The 21,490-nt window shown below is 42.7% G+C and overlaps 1 protein-coding gene across 1 annotated transcript in view; it reads left to right on the top strand.

Annotated features, from left to right (window-relative positions):
* The window catches only part of DAAM1 (dishevelled associated activator of morphogenesis 1), a 184,419-nt gene that overhangs the window by 150,470 nt on the left and 12,459 nt on the right, over positions 1-21,490 (top strand). The window contains exons 17-21 of the mRNA XM_010847767.1: positions 422-528; positions 7,706-7,790; positions 12,924-13,030; positions 14,818-14,906; positions 18,720-18,888. Of these exons, the coding sequence (XP_010846069.1) occupies positions 422-528; positions 7,706-7,790; positions 12,924-13,030; positions 14,818-14,906; positions 18,720-18,888 (557 nt within the window). The remainder of the gene's footprint in view (positions 1-421; positions 529-7,705; positions 7,791-12,923; positions 13,031-14,817; positions 14,907-18,719; positions 18,889-21,490) is intronic.

Raw genomic sequence — 21,490 nt, 5'->3', positions numbered from 1 at the left:
TTCAGCTTTCTGAGTATTCGGGATGCAAATGGTGCTGGGGTGAATGGGCCCTGCAGATGGCTGGACCGGCAGTGGCACGCCTCAGCTGAGCTTGATTCATAGTGACAGTCCTTCTGTCTGCTCTCCACTGGGATTTGGGGGACAAAAGGAGGGTAGCGCTCATTGATAATTTATGCATCTTCAACTTAGAAGCACTTTGTTCTTCCAAATAATGCTTTTTCAAATGTGGGTGGTCAGCTTTTCTTGTCAACTAGATTTTAGCCTTTGTTTCAGTCCCACCACCCACCTCCATTCCCCTCACCATCTCAGCTGTGCGTGTGTGCGTGTGTACGTGTAAACAGCAAATATAAAGGAAAACTGTGTGTCTGAAGTCGGAATGTCCCTGTTTGACTTTGATGGATTTCTTTCCTGCTCTTTATAGAAAGAAGCAGATGCCATTGATGACACACTGGGCTCCAAACTTAAAGTCAGAGAGCTTTCGGTGATCGATGGTCGGAGAGCTCAGAATTGCAACATCCTTCTCTCGAGGTATTGTTGATGTTGTCTCAACATTTCTGGTAGGACCAGCTTTTCTATCACGTGGCCCCAAACCACGTGGTTGGGCTCGTTCTTTTACCTGGACTCCACTGAGGGTCAGCTCTCCAAGTTTCTTCTGTCCAAGGTGAAGAGAACTCTTAGTGTTTACTTTCCCTCATGGAATATGTCAGAGCTGGTGCCTACTTTCTTGGGGTTTAATTTCCACAGACTCCTAAATTTTAAAAAGCAGACCATCTCAAATCAATGTTTTGCTTGGTTATTCCAGCGAGCCTGTAAAACGGACTTTACTTTTATTTATACTTCTTGGCTTTCGAGCTGTTAATACTTTGGCCATTGAAGTAACACTGTCACAGACTCAGCACCCACCATGAAGCCTCTTGTTTCATTTTGCTTCTTAAGTCACCCTTTTATACTTCAGATTATATTATTTCATGTTCTTTGTGAACATTTTTATGACTAAAAATATGTCAATAAACCTCAGTAAAATGCTATCCAGTTCAGCCCTGTTCTAAAGTATTTTTCATAATTGATGAACCATCATGGTCCTAGAGCTTGAAAAAAAGAAAGGAAATTTGGGAGCCTGGAATCCTATTATAAATAGCTTCAGGGAATGTGTCAGCTGGTCTTGGGCATTTCAAGTAGCTTTTCTGAATCTTTTCTCTAAAAAGGACTTTCACATTAGGCAGAGATACCTAATATTGATGAAGCGAAGGAAAATGTAAAGAACCCTGAAGTTTGGGGCATTCTGTACAATCTAAGTCACATTGGTTACACTCTGGAAAGAATGTTGAATCTGTATCGAGGCTGGTGCAAGGTGACTTCTCTTTCAGGAAGAGTGAAGGTGGAAAGTAGTAGTTCTTATTTTTCACACAAGTCTTAGAGTAAATTTAACACAGAGCACTACTGCTTGGTTTGCAGCATAGAAGCTTGATTGATAGCCAGATGTATATTACTTTAGGGAGAAAATGTTTCTTTTAGAGAAAGAGAAATTGAAGCTTGGTAAGACCCCCCTGAGTTTTAATACAACTAGTAAGGTAATGCGAAACATCCTATTAGCACTTAGTTTTCTGCCTCTGGCTAGAAGCTGTGTAAACGGCCAGGCCCTGTGTTTATCCCCACCTGTGTTCAGAAGAGTGAAGTGAGTGAAGTCGCTCAGTCGTATCCGACTCTTTGCGACCCCATGGACTGTAGCCTACCAGATTCCTCCATCCATGGGATTTTCCAGGCAAGAATACTGCAGTGGGTTGCCATTTCCTTCTCCAGGGGATCTTCCCGACCCAGGGATTGAACCCGGGTCTCCCACATTGTAGACAGACGCTTTACCATCTGAGCCACCAGGGAAGTCCAGAAAGACATTATCAAAGATAGTTTTGAAGGTCTACATACTTTTTTTCTATAGACTGTACAATTTGTTTTGTTACAACTTCTTTTTACAAGTAACATTTTTACTTAATAGCAAAATTATATGAAAATTTAGAGAGAGTCTTTTTTTAAACCCTAGAACTTCCCCCTCTATTTTGTGCTTTTGCAGTATAGAAGAGCCCTTTAAAAACAACTTGGCAAAGAGAGCCATCACTCTGAATTTTTATAGTATTTAAGAGCTCTAACTGTGACCCAGTTCCTCGTAGACAGATCATTCTCAGTACAAGATGCCACCGAGGGTAATTACAGTAGTTATAGATAAGATTACAACTCTTTCTAGCAAATTTCCCATCCCACTATTGGAGGGATTGTTTCATATTTGTCATATATCATTCCCTTGTTACATCAAAAATGTCAAAGGCTAAGGTGACTTAGAATGTGAATATGCCTAAATTCTCTAGTGGACTATTCTAAGAACTTGTCTTGTGTTTATTAAATTATCTGTTAATATCCAATTTAATGAATAAATATTACAATGAGCACATAATACTGAAAATGTATTATGTGTGACAAGCTGATTCTGAGACCAAGTTACCCTTATGGTAATTGGGCCTTATTGATCAAGGTCTAAAAGCCACTATGCCACAGAGGAGTCAGGACTGCATGCTTTTCTGCTCAGTGCTCAATAGTTTTACTCTCTCTTCAGGAAAGCACAGGACAGCTAAAGGTAAAAGAAATGAAGCAGAACTGATTTGTTCTTTATTTAGTCGTTTAACCACTCAGCAATTTACCTTGGTTTCACTCTTCCTTTTCATCGGTGATGCATGACTACACACAAAAGGAGCAAGGGGCTTCAAGGATGGGAAAGATGCTTTTGGTGCTTTGATGCTTTTTGTCTTAGAGTTGTCACTTTGGAGTGTTTAATTGCCTGGCACTGTGCTGGATGCCGTAGGATGTCCCAAGACTTACGATTGCACTGTTGCCTTTGGCAGCACATGGCTAATTGGAGAAGAAAAATGCCACAGGCAAGATGACTTGTGAACAATGCAGGCCTTAGACTGGTCTGGCAGGAAGGAGATAGGGAGCCCCCAGCCAAGGGGAGAGGGGACAGCAGCAGGGTTTTCCTGAGAAAGTGGGCCTTGGGTGGGGGGGCGGGTGGGAGGCAGTTCCGAAGGGTACATACAGCAGGAGCAAAGGCAGCGGGGGTGGGGTGGGGGGGAGGTGGCGAGCATTCAAGCGGAGCTGTAGAGAGAGCTCTGTGGTTGCAGTCTCTCACTTGGATTAAATTAGGTCAGGCAGGAGCATCTGAGATCCAGGTCTAGTGCTTTTGTGACAACCTGAGTCCACCCAAAGTCAGTCTATAGAATGGAGGTAATGAAAGTAGTAGGTTTGTAAGAATGAGAACCCAGCGTGCGAGAAGTACTAACAGAGTGCCCGCACGTGGCAGCTGCTCAGTCAGTGGCCCGATTATATTCCCAGGGGATCCAGAGCCTTTTGCTCCAGAGAAGAGCACTGTCTCAGTAAGGTTTTGAGTTTGATCTCATGGGTTTGCAGGATAGGTTGGAAGGGGTCAAGGGCCGAAGGCACAGGCTGCCATCAGACAGGACGCTCTTTTTGTTGCTCAGCTAAGACCTGATGAGGGACGGACTGGAGAGAGAAACTGTCACTAGCATTTGGAGACTGACTTTGTACCTGGGGACGAGTAGGAGTGTTTCCAAGCTGATGTCAAGCTCTCCTGCCTTTCCACACGTACTGCCTTTCTTTTTTTCTGCTTATTGCGTTCCCAAAGTCTGGCGACCCTCTCTCTGACTTTTCTTGCTGACTGGGAATTTAATTTCCAGCAATGCAGTCATTATACCAGATTCCACCACAGCGAAAGCCCGTGGCATATTCTGTGGGCGGTATTGTAATGTGCACATGTCTGCAGTGTTTGGTTATCTTTAAAAACTCTTCCTTACCCACACACTGCAGAAGTTCATGGACCATTTGGCCAGGCGTAGGTTCCACGGCCTCACCTGGAGCCAAAAAGGTCAACTGGAAGGAAAGCCCATCTCATCGCAGGGTCCAAGCAGGGGAGAAAGTGCATGTGCTCATAGCGTGAGAGGCCAGGGTCTCTCAGCACCCAGAAAAAGGCTGTCTGGAAGGTGGGGTGCTTCAGGCCACCGCAAATCCTACCTGTCACAGACCTGAGAAGTGAGTGGAATGGACTTGGTATGCCGGAGAAGTGTTCCTCAGGCCCCCGGCAGAGTCAGCCAGCTTCTCTGCTGTGTATGTTTAGGTGACATGTAGCAACTTAACAATTCTCTCGCCTTTATTCCCTAAGCATACCTCTCCTCTCCTTTCAAAATGAAAAAAAAAAAAGAATCTCGGAAGCTGGCTTATATTGCAAAATGAACCCCCTAAAATACACTTTTATGAAGTGTTCTGCCATTCTTTTTTTTTTCCAGATGCTCATGTAACATGACAGCTAGGGTGTAGTAAACCACAAAAAGCTACTTTAAAGTGGAGGGATTTGGCTTAAATCCACTGAAACAGAGCTCAGACTGATCTAGCCACCCATCCTTAACTTAGTTTAATTGCGCCTGGATGTTCCAGGTCTCTTGGCGAATTTTTGAAATACTTGAGTGGAGCAAGGTGGAGTTAAATACTGGTTTTAAATGGCCAGTTTGTTTCCTGCCTTGCATAGCAGGTTGAAGTGGGTGTCTCACAAGTTGCCACCCTCCTGCACACCAGAACACTGCCAAGCTCTCAAAGCCATTAAAAGTTTAGGATTGGTAGGGTCCTTCAATTACAGAGATTAGCAGCTCATTTGATGGATGACAGACGATACTAAGAACTCTTTGGCAACCTAGAGAAGCCTCCCAGAGGGCCGCGGACCCCCCTCCTCTTTCCCCAAAGGTACCGCTGCTTTGTCAGCTCCCACAGGCCACGTGCAAGGCAGGATGTTGACAGGCAGATTTTCTTAAGTACTAGCCATTAAAGTCTCAAGTCTCTTTGTGGGCCACATTAAGAGAAACCAAAATTGTTATGAATTAGTGCCAGTGTTTAGTCCAGACAGCCTCAGGGGGTTGAACATCATAAATATATATAATTTCAAAAGCAAGAAGTTCTGCACTCCATATGGGGAGCTAATGAAATGCAAATCTGATACGTCAAGTATTGTTCTCACTCTGATGTTCAACTCCTTTTCTCTTACATGGAAAACAGAAGGATTCAGCAGAAAGACACTATAAAGTGGTTCTCCCACTTGGTGTGAAAAGGACACAGAACTAATCTTTTTTTAAATAAATGGAGCTTTTCTCATGATAATTTTAGATGTTTCCACAGCCCGCTGGTTTTCATTCATGGCAGTTTCAGCCTTATCTCATCCTGCTTCTTTGGCCTTGCTGGCTACACCATGGTCTTTGCCCTCACTTGACTCAAGAGTCTTTAGTGTCCTGAAATCTAGGGCTACCCAGGGCCCATGTGATGGAGATCTTGAGCCGGGATAGAGTTTTCCCCTGTTGTATGTTTCACCCATGCCAAATAAACTTATTTGTGCCGTTTAAGATGGGTGGTTTTACATCATGATGTTCTAATGACCATGTTCATGGCAAATGATTGTCTCCAGACCAAATCAACCTGGAGAAGTCTGTCTGGTCCAGAGTCTCTGTCCATAGCCCAGGAGTTATGATGGTGCTACAACTTGGACTAGGGAAGAGAACAGGTCTTGTTCTAGAACATGGACAAAGTGGCATGTTGCCTAGGTGCTCTAGTTGGTTTCAAAAGCACGAAATAGAGTAGTATTTATACAGTAGGATTCCCCAATCTGATTCCTCTACTTGGCCTACTTATTGGTGCATGAAACAACATGCAGTATCGATGGCAGGATGGATGCATTTAACAAGATCATCTCAAAATCTAGAGAAAAGGACAGGCGAGAGATGTCCAGAATGAGCTGTGTCTTGCCCAGGTCCTTTCCTCTTCTTGGGCTCTGTGGCCACCTGTGCACTCATCCAGCCCTCTTGGGACAGCATAGGTAACCTTTGTGTGGAGTGTTTCTGCCTATCATCTGATTTTCCCAAACATTTGTTTCAGTTGCTCAATCACGTCCAACTCTTTGCCACCCCATGAACTGCAACAAGCCAGGCTTCCCTGTCCTTCACCTTCTCCTGGAGTTTGCTCACACTTGTGTCCATTGAGTCACTGATGCCATCCAACCATCTCAAACATAAGCACCTTTAAAATAAGCACCATGACTTCTTTTTTAATACTCCTGGGCCTAATGGGTGCTATAGACAGAGAGGGAAACTCTAGTGAAATAATGGCTCTGAGAGCACTTTGGGAAGTTTCATGATAAGCCTACTTATTGATCAAATAGCTGCACTTGAACATTAATGTTACATAAGTATTGCTGCTTTTTTTTCCCTGGGTAGAAAAATCTGCCTTGCAGAATATACATAGTTCATTGTGCCCTTTCTATAGTGAGACACTGTGCTAACCTCTTTGCATGTGCTATTTCACTTTACACACACAAAAATATCCTTTTTAAAAAAATATAGTTGTTATTATCTCTGTTGTATAGATGAAGCAACTGGGGCTAAGGAAAAAAAATTTTCCAAGGTCACACTGGCCAGGAAGTGTCAGGCCCAAGACATGATTACAACCTGTCTGATGCCAGAGCCCCTTCCTTCAGATGTGACACATGAAGGCTATATTCCTTGCTCTATATTTGTGTGTTTATGTCTTTATCCTCTGTCCTAAATGTGATTCTTCTTGAAGATCATAAACAAGAAGAATGAATCAAATAATGTTAATATGAGACCTTAGTGGTAGCTTATAAGGAAGTAAGAATTTTTAAATAAGTCTGAGTCTGATGCTTATAAGCAGGACAAAAGAATGATCCTTTTGTAACAGCTAATAATCTGATTAAGATTTTTTGCCCCAGTTAAGACTTTTGGTTATATCTAATAAAAACATATTTTTACAAGCATGTTTTAATTTCATCTTTTTTCACATTCAACACTTTGTTGTCCTGCCATAATCAAGACATAAATCCTTCATATAAATCAGTAAACCATAGGAATTAATGGTAGACAGGAAAACAGAAATCGGATTTGAGTTTTTGCTTAAATCCTTCCCTATGAGATATTAACTAGATAAGCACTATTTGTTAAAAGAATTTGGGATTAGCAATCAACAGTGTTGGGTTTGTGTTAGATACTGTGCCTTTGTATGCGTTTGACCTTGGGCAAATCACTCAGCCATTATGAGCCTCAGTTTCTCCCTCTATTAAAAAAAAATCTTCACAGTTATTTCGAATCCAAAATGAACTAACATATATGAACACGCCTCAGCTATGTTATTTTGCATATCAACTATTCAATTTTTTTCACAATAACATTCTCAACATGCATTTTTAATTTGAGAGCAAACCTTAAACACTCCTGACACATAATCAAGTTAAAAAGTTAATTTTCCTCTTTGACCTGCAATCTGTAAATACTATGTATTAAATAGTTGTGTGTGGGTGTTTTCCCTACTTCTCATCTTCCAATCCCTTGCTTAAGGAAACTAAATGGTAGAACATAACAGCTTTGTTCTCGGTGTCAGCAGAGCATTACAAAGCCCAGAAAGAATGTTAAAGCCATTTCAAAATACTATTTTTAGGTGCCACACGGTCAGGAAATAAGCTTTCACTGAGAGATTTTGAGAAAAATGGTACCTGTAGGTTGGCAACTGGCGTAGCAAAATGAGTTATCTTATATTAAATTGTTAACAATATCAGCTTGAGTAGTCACAACAAATTAAAACATTCTTTCTCCAGGTTGAAATTATCCAATGATGAAATCAAACGAGCAATTCTAACCATGGATGAGCAGGAGGATCTGCCCAAGGACATGTTGGAACAGGTGAGCTGCCGGGTAACACTCAGAGCACAGGTTATGCCAGACTCAGCGGGGAAGGAATACTATGGAGACCTGGTTGTGGTTAGTACACAATTTCCTCACCTCTCAGTGGAGGAGGTTAGGCCAAGGTTCCACTTGGCTCTGTTAGGAGGCTCTAGGACTTGCTCCTCCCCTTGTTCCTCAAAATGATGGGTGAGAATTATGGTCCTGAGTGTGTTAAATGCCTAAGACCCTCAATGCCAGAGTCTGTCTCTCATGCTGCTGCCATCAAGTTGTTACTCCTCAGCAGGTCACATAAATCTACTAGCTTTAGTAGAAAGTGTCTGTTTCACCGGAATACTGAGAATCTCAGCAGTGTGAGATCACAGCCTGCACTGCAGAAACTGAATCACTGCTTAATCCCTGACACATTTGTGTCTTGGTCTTGGCTCGCCATTCCCACAACCACAAAAGCCACTGTCAACCCCCTGGCGCTGTCATCAGCACTCGTGTGTGTCATAAGGCAGGGTGTGCACTTCTTGGGGCTGGGTTTTGTCTTCGTAAATTGTATCGGACTCTTCTTGTGTTGTAAATGTCAGTAAATGCAAATGCCAGGGCTAGCAAGCGTAGGGTAGACTTAAACACAGTCAGTATACATCCTCGTCAGTGAGATCTGGAGATAATTTGTAATTTTTTATGGCCAAGCAACAGGTCAGATGTGGTGCCCTAGCCTCTCTTCATGCAGTATTTCCATAACACACTCTGTGCAGCCACTCCAGCTGTGTTATGTGTTGTCAGCAGCTTGGTTCATTTATCTTCCAAATGATACTGTTGGTAATATTGTGCTGGTAGATAACCCCAGGGATTGTTACCTATCTCTTGGTCTGCGCCTAAATTTTCCTGTGCTTTGTGGGAATGTCTCTGCATGATCTAATCCTGCTCTGTCAACTTGTCTCATTGTCCTGCCGCAGAATCACGTTTTGAGAGAGTTTGGTCACAAGGCCCCACCTGTTTCTTAGAGCCAGGTCCACCTGAGGTCATGGGTGGACACAGGTGATCACGATTCCCGGCTGAGCCTGAGGTGTCACCTCTAGGTGTGCTCAGCTCCCAGGAGCAATGGAAAAGGCTGTTTTGCTCCGCTAACAGGGATCCCGTGGCTGTGGGCTGCTCCAGCCGGAGCGCCTGTTTGCATGTGCCTCCTGTCCTGTTCTCACTGATTTCCCCCAAGGCCTCAGCCATGAGGTGGGAGGAGCGACGTCACACCTCCGTGGGCCTGCCCCTCCCTGAAACCTCTGCAGCTGCAGTCATCCAGGGTGAAAACCCTCACACTCAGCAGTGGAAAAACTTTTTCTGCTGTCCTTTTAAGGTTTGATTTAGTTCCCAAAATAGTTAATGACTATGTTTCCAAGTCTGTTAGGATGCTCTGTGCGTAAATAGTTTCAAACTATTCCTAAACTGAAAATTCCTTTTTTGAGCATTTTGCAGCTCCTCTCCTCATTCTCCTCTCCCTCTCAGAACACTCAAAACAGAGCCTCTGCCCCTGAGAGTAGAGCTCCACTGCCCTCTGTCCCTCCCCGGCCCCCAGCTGACCCTGCTTTGCAAATGCTGGCACCAGAAACTGCTTCACCCAGCGTGAAGAACGAGGCAGAAGGCACTTTTGTCGTTAGGTCTTCAGCCTCTGTCGACAAGGTTGTATGTTTAAAATTCCACCACATCTGTTTACTGTGAAATTGCATCCAGCAAAATTCCTCCTTGAGGGAAAGGATTTCTAAAGCTTGCCAAAAGAGCTTGTAGTGCAAATAGAGTGTACTTCAGATAAATACAAGGGAAAAAAGAAGTCTACTGAAGCAGGCTCTGGCCAAGTGGGATACTTCTGACCCAGCTCTCCTGAGAGCTCTGAGTGTCGTGCTCTCTGCTCATCTCCCAGGCTCTTTCTTTTCCTGCTCACTCTAACCCTCCTTCCTGTGCCTGATCACAGGATCCTTTACGATTCAATATGGTCTGCATCTGAGCCAAGTTCATCCCCTCCTCTCCTGCTGCTTTTCGCTGCTGAGATCAGATCTCAGATGAGGTCACTCCTCTTTCTTGGGATGCACACCTTTCTCCTCATCACCAGATGTTTGTCTGACTCTTCATTCTTTTCAAAACTGTCCATACACTGTCTGGTCTCAACTCTACCTTGAGAAGGCCCAGGCCTTTAGTCTCAGCCTCTCACTGTTGCCCTTGTGAATAACAGGAGAGAGAGAGAGAGAACACCTGTGTTATCCCAAACAGGGGTCTGTGGACTCAGCAGGCAGGTATGGGGGATCCCTGATACTAGAACTGAATTCCGAAAGGTAAAAATCCAAACTCGGGGGAAAAAACAAGCCTTGTGCTCCCCCTTTTTCCTTCCTTCCTTCGCCCTAACACCTTCCCTCCTGCACGGAGGAAGCACAAGAAGACGTGTGTCCCATCCAGTGTCACCACTGGAACAAGGGAACACCTGTGCCTAGACACTCTCAGGCCGCCAAACCTATGGACTCCCTGGCGTCTACTTCCACCTCTCCTCCCTCCACCCTGTGAGGGGAGAGGGGACCCCTGGCCTCTGCTCTGGCCCATCCTTTCCTTCCAGAGGACCCTGCCCCTCTCCTCGTGGTCTTCCACCTTGCCCTCTCAACATGTAACTTGTTCAAGTCCCAGCCCTTCACACACACAGACCTCTTAAGACCGCCCATCCCCACTTGCTACTGTGCTCTCTCTCTTTCAACACACTCAGTTCTCGAAAGCCTGTTCACTTTTCCTCGCCTCCCTAAAGCTGTTCTCACTGAGGATTTGTACTTCCTTGTTGCCAGAGCCAAGGGACACTTTGCAGTCCTTATCTTCCTTGATGTACTGGTGGGTGTCACAGCGACGGCCGCTTGGCCCACATGAAACGCCTCTTTCACTGGCCCTGTAACTCCACATGGGTCCCTCCACTGCCTCTTGTGAAGGTCACTCTTCTTCGCATCCTCATCCCATCAATGCAAGCTTCTCTCAAGGCCTGCTTTTCTTCACTTGATGGAATCCCTGGTTACCTTACTCACATCCGTGCATGTTGTAACCCACACCAGAGCTTTGTCTTCCAGATTTCTTTGGAATTTCAGACCACCTGTCCACCTGCCTGTTAAAATCACAGGCTTCCCAGGTGGCTCACTGGTAAAGAATCCTCCTGCCAATGCAGGAGATGCGGGTTCGATCCCAGTGTCTGGAAGATGCCCTGGAGAAGGAAATGGCAATCCACTCCAGTATTCTTGCCTGGAAAATCCCATGGACAGAGGAGCCTGGTGGGCTACAGTCCATGGGATTGCGAAGAGTCAGGCACGACTTAGCAGCTGAGCACACACACTACTAGAAATCACTGCTTTGTTCTCTTGTCAGTATTTCAAACACTAAATTCATCTTCTCTTCACCCACCCTCCTCCAACCTTCCCCCTGTTCCACTCTATGTATCTCCTTGCCTGGATCACATCCTTTTGACCCTCATTTACCAGAATCAACAAGTCAGGCCAGTTCAAACCCCACCCCCCACCCCCAATAGCTCTAGAACCTGTCCACCACCTATTCCAGGACACCACTAGATTACTGCATCAACAGTCTAATAACAACCCCCACTACTTCTGATCCTTTCTGATTTTCTCCATTCTGCAGGCAGAGTGATCTTTTTAAAGTGCAAACTCATTCCCCTACTTAAGATTTTATGTTACATCCCATGCCTTCAAAATAAAGACTGAATTTCCTATGAAGGCCTTGCTCCTCCCTGCCCTCCCGACCTCTACCCTCCCCCACTGCCATGACAGCTGCTCTTCCTCCTTTATAAATGCTACGCTGCCCATTCCAGACCTCAGCCCATTCCAGACCCCAGATAAGCACTCTGCCGGGAATATATTTCCAACCTCACGTCATTCATCTTCTTCCCTGTAGTTCCACTTCTCTTTCTCTGCTGGCAGTACCTCGACTGACTGCCTTTTCTAAGGTCCCTTAGTTAAACCCAAAAAACATTTGAAAGTCTGCTAAGTGGACAGCCCAGTGCCAGCACTGAGTTATGGGTAGGACCTTGGGGCCCAGAGGCTTAGTGTAAATTTTTTCTTTTAAAGTCCGAGAATATTTGATCTAGAAAATAGCACACACACACACACACACAGGCCTGGGCATACACATATACGTTTGTGCTTTTAAAGGAAATTAGACACATACAGAAGTGCTTTTTCAACTTAAAGTATTATTGCTATCTCTTCTACATTCCATGCTCATTTCTTCCTGCAAAATAAAATGTGGAATCAAAAACTTTAAGTCCTTCTGTGTCCTTCTCACCCAGCTCTACATAGAGCAAACAAGGAGATGGAATTAGATGAGCCCAAGAAATAAGCAAATTGATTGGAAAATACACACAGAATTACTCATTCCAGCATGATGTATAGAAGAAAAAAAAAAAAGACAGCTGGAAGTCAAGACCCAAGTTCTATTTCTGAAGATCATATGCACTTGTTTTATAATGCTGGGGAAGTGGCCTAATCTCTAGTATTGAATCTCTAAGGTCCGTCTAATGGTCTCTGTAAAGTAGGTCTGGGAAAGAACTCGATTGTGAATGAGAGGCATTAAAGAACAGATAGGTACCAGAAATGAATCTTACACCTGTTTAACTACTTTCAAGTAAAAATAGAAAAGTTTTCGCACCCATTTTGATTGAAATATACATCACTATAAATTTAAGGTGTATGGCGTAATGGTTTGACTATCAAATTTGAAATGGTTTCCATACTGTTAAGTTAGCACCTGTCATTTCTTATATATAAAATATTTTTAAAGCAAAAGTTTTTCTTCCTTTGTGATGAGAACTTTCAGGATTTACTCTGTTAATAGCTTTCATATATATCAAGAAGCAGGGCTAATTATAACCATCATGTTGTACATTACACCCCCAGTACCGGTTTATCTTGTAACTGGAAGTTTGTACCTTTTGGCCACCTAAATGGAAAGATTTTATCACTTCTATTGTATCGTAACAGTCACCTATGAGCAGAGCTTATAAATTAAAAAATTAAATTTTCATCATGGGACAGATTTAACTGAAAGGGTGAAAAATTAGGACAAGAATTTAAATTATAAACCTCAGTTTTAATATTTGTGTGTACTTTCTAGCTCTTGAAATTTGTTCCTGAAAAAAGTGATATTGACCTGTTGGAAGAACATAAACATGAACTAGATCGGATGGCCAAGGCTGACAGATTCCTTTTTGAGATGAGCAGGTGAGTTTGAAAATGTTTCAAAAGCAAAGATGCCCCTGGCCTTTCTAAGGAAGTGAAACTTTTGATTCCTGTTGAATTATCTGGGCCAATTAACCTGGCTTAATTTGAAGTCTTTTTAAATCCCTCAAATCTGAGTTGTGTGGAACTTGACTGTTCTGTTTTGTGTGTTCTTGCCCATGGGTAAGCCAGGGTCAGGGTTTCTTCACAATTATCTCTATCTCTGGGCCTCTGACTCATGTACTTTGACCTAATCAAGTCATAACTTTTCCTGGTTCCAGTCAGCGTCATCCTTCTTACCATTTTGATCTCTTGGGATTCTAGCTCATTCTTCCTTGTACTTCAACATCTCAAGGTTGTTGTAAAATAGAAAACAGTGGACAGACTCAAAGGTAACAGCCTGGAGCCCACATAACAAAATAGCCAGGGCCTAGATGTCAAATCATGACACATGCAGACATCACTAATCAATCATGGCACTCTTCCCATGGAGCCTTGGCAAGCTTTCTCAGCCCTTCTCCAGAAAGCCCCACAGCAGCCTCTGCTCCGTAATTGAATTTGGCATGTGAGCTGAGTCGATTTGCCCTCCCAGGCCTAGCGAATTGATTCTGCATTAGGCAAGAACCAGTGGTCTTGAAACTCTCAGTCAACCTCAGGACAGAGTGCCTCCCCTGAGTGCCGATGGCCTACGTGGTGGTGAAGGTAAACATGCCTCTCACTCTACATTTCTGCTGTGTCTGAACTTATTTTTGTTTCATCTCAACTTGCCATTTCATATACTACTGTAGAATAAAGGATGATTTTGAAATTTTGACAGGTGTGCATTTGTCCCTTCATGTGGACAAATATATGACCACAGTAGCTGCCACTTAGTAACTGTCTAGGTCTTTGCATGCATCTTAATCCTTCTATCAGCACTCCCAGGAGGGCTGTCAGGCAGGGAAATATTTTTTGCCAACTAATGGAGGAGTTAAGGTTCCTGTTCAAGGTCACTGAATAAGAACAGAACCTGGGCTGCATCTGTCTGATTATATGGCATAGTTTTGGATGAGAGCTGATCCCTGGTCCTCCTAAACTGAAGTTTCCACTGAAGAGCAGATCAAGCAGTGATTTCAGAAGGTCTGGCAGAAGTGCCCACTCTCACCCACTCAGAAACACCAGGCAGCCTGTCCTGGTGGCAGTCAGAGGCCAGTTCCCTGTTATCTCTAGGTGCTCGTTGCTCTCCTGGAAAGCAGAGCTTTCCAGTTCTGAGGGGCACAGATAGGGAGCCAGCTGTGAAGAAAGAGGAAGGTGTAGGGAGAGACGGTGTAAGGAAAGAAGCCTGGAGACAAGTTTTACCCTACAGTTCTGCCAAAGACAAACTTTGTAGAAAGTGAGGCAGCACAGGAGGAGGGCAGGCATCAGCCTCTTATTTGCAGCAGCAGAGGGGAGTCTTTACATTTTCATTCCTTTTTATCTCTTTTCTGTTCTCAAGAGCTGCTGGGACTCTGAGGAAGAGAAGGGGGCTTCAGTCAAGAGCAGTTAGCTCCCAGTTGCTTTTAGCAACTGCCTAAGCTGATCGGAGCTGAGGACCTGCTGCCCTTGCTGGAACACGCCCTGTAGGGCAGTGGGAAGTGGGTTCTGCAGGCATGGTTGGGCTCAGGCCCTGTGCTTCTGTCCCAGAGAGGAACTCTCTAGGCAGGGAGGAGGGAGGAGAAGGGGGGAAGGCAGCACAGGTGCTCCAAGGTACTGTCACCTTTGAGGGAATATAGGTGTATTAAGTGTTCATTAGTTAATGCTTGCTCTTACAGAATTAATCATTATCAACAAAGACTGCAATCGCTGTACTTCAAAAAGAAGTTCGCAGAGCGTGTAGCAGAAGTGAAACCCAAAGTAGAAGGTAAAGTCAAGTCCCTCAGAATGGAAATGCTATTCATCCCAAGTGCTCATGTACAAGTGCATGCAAGTGCATATAGTCAATAGAATCCCTTTGGTAATTTTTTTTTTCCCTTGAAATCTGTTGGAATTCTGGCAGATAATTACTTAAGGTCTGCATTCAGCTTGTTGGCCTAGCCTGAGTTCTGGAGCTCACGCACAACCCCTGGGCTTTTGCTCTCTGGGTATTGGTGAGGAATTTGATTGCTACTGACACCAAACCTACAGTTAGCTTTCTTACTACTGGATTTTTCTTTTTTTTTTTTTTAATTAATTTGTTTTTTGGAGGCTAATTACAACATTGTATTGGTTTTGCCATACGTCGACATGAATCCACCACGGATTCATGTGTACATGTATTCCCCATCCTGAACCCCCGTCCCACTTCCCTCCCCATCCCATCCCTCTGGGTCATCCCAGTGCACCAGCCCCGAGCACCCTGTATCATGCATCGAACCTGGACTGGCAATCCATTTCACATATGATAATATACATGTTTCAATGCCATTCTCCCAAACCATCCCACCCTCGCCCTCTCCCACAGAGTCCAAAAGACTGTTTTATATATCTGTGTCTCTTTTGCTGTCTCGCATACAGGGTTATCATTACCATGTTTCTAAATTTCATATATATGTGTTAGCATACTGTATTGGTGTCTTTCTTTCTGGCTTACTTCACTCTGTATAACAGGCTCCAGTTTCATCCACCTCATTAGAACTGATTCAAATGTATTCTTTTTAATGGCTGAGTAATACTCCATTATGTATATGTACCACAGCTTTCTTATCCATTCATCCACTGATGGACATCTAGGTTGCTTCCATGTCCTGGCTATTATAAACAGTGCTGCGATGAACATTGGGGTACACGTGTCTCTTTCAATTCTGGTTTCCTTGGTGTGTATGCCCAGCAGTGGGATTGCTGGGTCATATGGCAGTTCTATTTCCAGTTTTTTAAGGAATCTCCATACTGTTCTCCATAGTGGCTGTACTAGTTTGCATTCCCATCAACAGTGTAAGAGGGTTCCCTTTTCTCCACACCTCTCCAGTATTTATTGCTTGTAGAATTTTGGATAGCAGCCATTCTGACTGGCGTAAAATGGTACCTCATCGTGGTTTTGATTTACATTTCTCTAATAATGAGTGATGTTGAGCATCTTTTCATGTGTTTGTTAGCCATCTGTATGTCTTCTTTGGAGAAATGTCTGTTTAGTTTTTTGGCTTATTTTTTGATTGGGTCATTTATTTTTCTGGAATTGAGCTGCAGGAGTTGCTTGTATATTTTTGAGATTAATTCTTTGTCAGGTGCTTCGTTTGCTGCTATTTTCTCCCATTCTGAAGGATGTCTTTTCACCTTGCTTATAGTTTCCTTCATTGTGCAAAATATTTTAGCTTAATTAGGTCTCATTTGTTTATTTTTGCTTTTATTTCCAATATTCTGGGAGGTGGGTCATAGAGGATCCTGCTGTGATTTATGTCGGAGAATGTTTTGCCTATGTTCTCCTCTAGGAGTTTTATAGTTTCTGGTCTTACATTTAGATCTTTAATCCATTTTGAGTTTATTTTTGTGTATGGTGTTAGAAAGTGTTCTAGTTTCATTTTTTTACAAGTGACTGACCAGTTTTCCCAGCACCACTTGTTAAAGAGATTGTCTTTAATCCATTGTATATTCTTGCCTCCTTTGCCGAAGATAAGGTGACCATAGGCGCGTGGATTTATCTCTGGGCTATTTTGTTCCATTGATCTATATTTCTGTCTTTGTGCCAGTACCATACTGCTTGATAACTGTGGCTTTGTAGTAGAGCCTGAAGTCAGGCAGGTTGATTCCTCCAGTTCCATTCTTCTTTCTCAAGATTGCTTTGCTTATTCGAGGTTTTTTGTATTTCCACACAAGTTGTGAAATTATTTGTTCTAGCTCTGTGAAAAATACCTTTGGTAGATTGATAGGGATTGCATTGAATCTATAGATTGCTTTGGGTAGTATACTCATTTTCACTATATTGATTCTTCCAATCCATGAACACAGTATATTTCTCTATCTATTTGTGTCCTCTTTGATTTCTTTCACTAGTGTTTTATAGTTTTCTATATATAGGTCTTTTGTTTCTTTAGGTAGATATAGTCCTAAGTATTTTATTCTTTTCGTTGCAATGGTGAATGGAATTGTTTCCTTAATTTCTCCTGATATTTCATTGTTAGTGTATAGGAATGCAAGGGATTTCTGTGTGTTGATTTTATATCCTGCAACTTTACTATATTCATTAATTAGCTCTAGTAATTTTCTGGTGGAGTCATTAGGTTAGGGTTTTCTATGTAGAGGATCATGTCATCTGCAAACAGTGAGAGTTTTACTTCTTTTCCAATCTGGGTTCCTTTTATTTCTTTTTCTGCTCTGATTGCTGTGGCCAAAACTTCCAAAACTATGTTGAATAGTAGTGGTGAGAGTGGGCACCCTTGTCTTGTTCCTGCCTTTAGGGGAAATGCTTTCAGTTTTTTACCTTTGAGGATAATGTTTGCTGTGGGTTTGTCATATATAGCTTTTATTATGTTGAGGTATGTTCCTTCTATTCCTGCTTTCTGGAGGGTTTTTTTTTTTATCATAAATGGATATTGAATTTTGTCAAAGGCTTTCTTTGCATCTATTGAGATAATCATATGGTTTTTACTTTTCAATTTGTTAATATGGTGTATTACATTGATTGATTTGTGGATATTGAAGAATCCTTGCATCCCTGGGATAAAGCCCACTTGGTCACGATGTATGATCTCTTTAATATGTTGTTGGATTCTGTTTGCTAGAGTTTCGTTAAGGATTTTTGCATCTATGTTCATCAGTGATATTGGCCTGTAGTTTTCTTTTTTTGTGGCATCTTTGTCAGGTTTTGGTATTAGGGTGATGGTGGCCTCATAGAATGGGTTTGGAAGTTTACCTTCCTCTGCAATTTTCTGGAAGAGTTTGAGTAGGATAGGTGTTAGCTCTTCTCTAAATTTTTGGTAGAATTCAGCTGTGAAGCCATCTGGTCCTAGGCTTTTGTTTGCTGGAAGATTTCTGATTACAGTTTCAATTTCCGTGCTTGTAATGGGTCTATTAAGAGTGTCCATTTCTTCCTGGTTCAGTTTTGGAAAGTTGTACTTTTCTAAGAATTTGTCCATTTCTTCCAAGTTGTCCATTTTATTGGCATATAGCTGCTGATAGTAGTCTCTTATGATCCTTTGTATTTCTGTGTTGTCTGTTGTGATCTCTCCATTTTTTTCTAAAGGAAGATTTGAGGCTGGTAGGTGGTTTGATTTTGAGGCTGTTCAATTTTTAGCTGTTTGAAATGCGGGCAACTTATGAGCCCAGCACAGAGTGCAGGCTGGCCTTGGGGCCCTTATGACACCTGCCAGCTGTGACATGTCACACGTGTGCCCAGTTTTTCTACTGGTGAAATTGGTCAATAGTCCTGTGATCTGACTCACACACCAGGCAAGAAAGGGTCTGCAAAGGAATGTGGAAAATGCAATCGACGCTCTATGTATTCCTAACTGCTTACGGTCGGTGAATCAACCAGGAAAAAGAAAGGCTGGGATTGTGCAGCTGCCTCTGGGTCTCTTGAACAATCTGAGCTGACTCTCCTGGCCCCCTCGTGTCTTGCTTCTGGTATAGGTGTTCAGAAAGTGCTCCCAGATAATCTAATGACCCCATCTTACATCTTTGGTATCTGTTATCGGGTGTGGATTTAGGATGAGTATCACTGAAAAGTCTTGGTTGTAATAGTTTTGTGTATTTTGTTTTGAAGCAATTCGTTCTGGCTCAGAAGAGGTGTTCAGGAGTGGTGCCCTGAAGCAGTTGCTGGAAGTGGTTTTGGCGTTTGGAAATTACATGAATAAAGGCCAAAGAGGCAATGCGTATGGATTCAAGATATCCAGCCTAAATAAGATTGCCGACACCAAATCCAGTATTGACAAGTAAGTATGGAGAACCTGAGCACGTAGGTCAGGGCTCAGCTGTATAACTCTGGGCCTCCTGACACTCAAGTGTCTGCATTTTCTCCTTCTCGTCCTCCTCTGACACTGATCCTCTCTTACCTCAGGACCACGCGAATCCCAAGTTCCCACTGGGCCAGTTATCCTTTATTTTCATTCCACAAGGATATCATCTAGTCCAAGTTTTTTGTGTTTTGGGTTTTCTCAGGTAAACATTTTGTATCGTGTAATATGTGAAAGGCAAGTTCACACACTGGAAATACACTGCTAGATGAGGTTTCACAAATTGAACAGATCTGTGTAAGTAGTGACCAGATCAAGAAACAGAGCATTACCAGCATCCTAATAGTCTCCTTGTGACCTCTCCTAATTGCTACTCCTCCACAAAGATAAACTAGCAGCTGAGGATAGAATGTGAGGCTTGCTGGCTTTTTAGATTGTGTTTTCCTTAGTACCTGGAAGCAAGCAGCTATATGAAAAGATGAGGGTATACATGCGTTCTGGCTATTGGTGTTCAGCTGTTCATCCCAAGACTCATTAAAATGCTTCCTAGAAAGTGTGTTTTAAGTGAACAAGTGAACAGATTCTTGTTAGAGACACCAGGATGTGAAAATGCACTGGTGTCATTTACTGGCAAGGGCATTAGGCATATTAACTCTAGCTTCTCTGAGAACTGTAGTTCTCTAAGGCTCTCACTGTCTTGGAAGGAATTGTTTCTAAGGTAAACTTCTCTGTAACCTGAATTCTTTTTAGAAATACTTCTCTTCACCCTAATTATTCCCAATTAAAAAAAGTGAGCTTTTTACTCTGTATTTTCTATAGGGTTAGTGAAGCATAGTATAATGGCAACCTTGAATCCATCCTATAAGAAATAAGCAATGTGTTTAGTTGTAGAGCTAAGCCTTATTTTTACATTGTGTAGAAATAGATTAACAAAGGGCAGCTGATAGATTCTGTCACCACCACCTTATTTTTAATGTAAGCACTCGATCCTTTCAGAGCCGTTTCACATGTGCTTGTCACAACAGCCTATGAAGTCTCCAGGCCAAGTGCTATATCACCTGTTGTCAGATAAAGAAACAGAGGCCAGGGTCAGGGTCAGGTGTCTCATTTAGCTTGTCTGAGGTCACAGCCTGTTTGGCCTTACAGATATTTGACAACTGTTCTAGTGGTCTGCCCACAGCTTTCCTCTACCAATAGGCAGATTTTATTTGAAAGTTGTAGTAGATAACTGCAGCATCTTACTTGCATGTGAAAGGCCAGCCATCTTTTAAGGAAGGGAGTTCTCTTCCCCTGAGCTTATAGGGTTGGGGCAGAAGAAAACCCTCACCACCCGTCACAGGTGGAGGGCCTCTCCACACACAGGTGTGCACACATACCATGCCCTTAATACCCTTTGCATCCCACCCTTCCAACTTACTGATAACCGGGCACTTACTACATGATTATCTACTAGTTAATATAAAAATAAAAAGGCTAAGTACACAGTTAGCCTTTTCAAAACATTAATAAACAAAACCATTTCTGATCTTTTTCTTTTCCCTCTTCACTCTGCATTATAGGCTTGTTTATGGTAATGACCAGAGAATAATCCAATGTGAGATGTCTAGTTACAGGTTTTATTATTCAAGAATTTATATTCATTCAAATCAGGTGTTACTTGGATAACAGACAAATATAGAAACTGATCTAGTTTTAAGTCTTTCTCCACACAAAAAGTATATATGATTAATTAAATACATTTATTTCTCTGAAATAATGAAGGAAAACAGCATTAGTCTTTCTCATGATGGGCTCTGGAATTCGCCCTTCATGCAACCAGCACATGGCAGACATATAGATTCTGTGAATGGCAAAATTGAAATGGAACAATACAGCTGAACATCTGCAAAATAAGTGACCAGAACTATTAGCTACTGTTTTACTTTGCTGAACAATGGTTCTCTAATTATTGAGAGCAAGAAAAATAAGGGGAAATTTTTTTCCACGTGAGCCAATTATCTCAGAGGAATAGGATTGCATTGACTTCTAGGAAGCTACAAGGGTAACCAGAAATGGTTTGCATTGATATGGAAAAAAATTGTTTGCCAACTTTGCTTCACTTTAGTTGCTGGGGAGACTGTTGTGACTTAGCCTTGTGAATTAGCAAACTGCCTAAAAATTATGGAAATGGTTTTTAAGCAATGTATTTGTGTCCTCCTAATTATGGTAACTTTCAACAGACTAAGTGGTTCTTGATCTTGGCTGTTAGACTCAATGGGAAGTTTTTAAAAATACTCAGCCTGGCTCCCACTTCATTCCAACTGATGAATCCCAGGTTGGCACAGGCATCTGGGATTCACGTGATTGTAGTGTGCATTGGAGTCGGGGACAAGGGGACCAGACTCCTATGGCGTGGCCTCATGGATACAGTTATCAGATGCCTGCCTTTTCAGCCCAGGTCAGTCAGGGTTCAGCCCTGTCAACACTGAAGAGGGAGCCAGTTATGCAGTTAGGAGCTGAAGTGTTGCTAAAATTAGGCTGCGAGGATATCATACCCATGATGGCATAGTCCTGGCCCAGTTCCAGGCCCTTCCCTGAAATG

Source organism: Bison bison, unplaced genomic scaffold, assembly GCF_000754665.1.
Source record: "Bison bison bison isolate TAMUID 2011002044 unplaced genomic scaffold, Bison_UMD1.0 scf7180017864254, whole genome shotgun sequence".
In the NCBI taxonomy this organism is placed as follows: Eukaryota; Metazoa; Chordata; class Mammalia; order Artiodactyla; family Bovidae; genus Bison; species Bison bison.
Note: the sequence above shows the minus strand (reverse complement) of the source record. Positions and strands in the feature narration are given on the sequence as shown.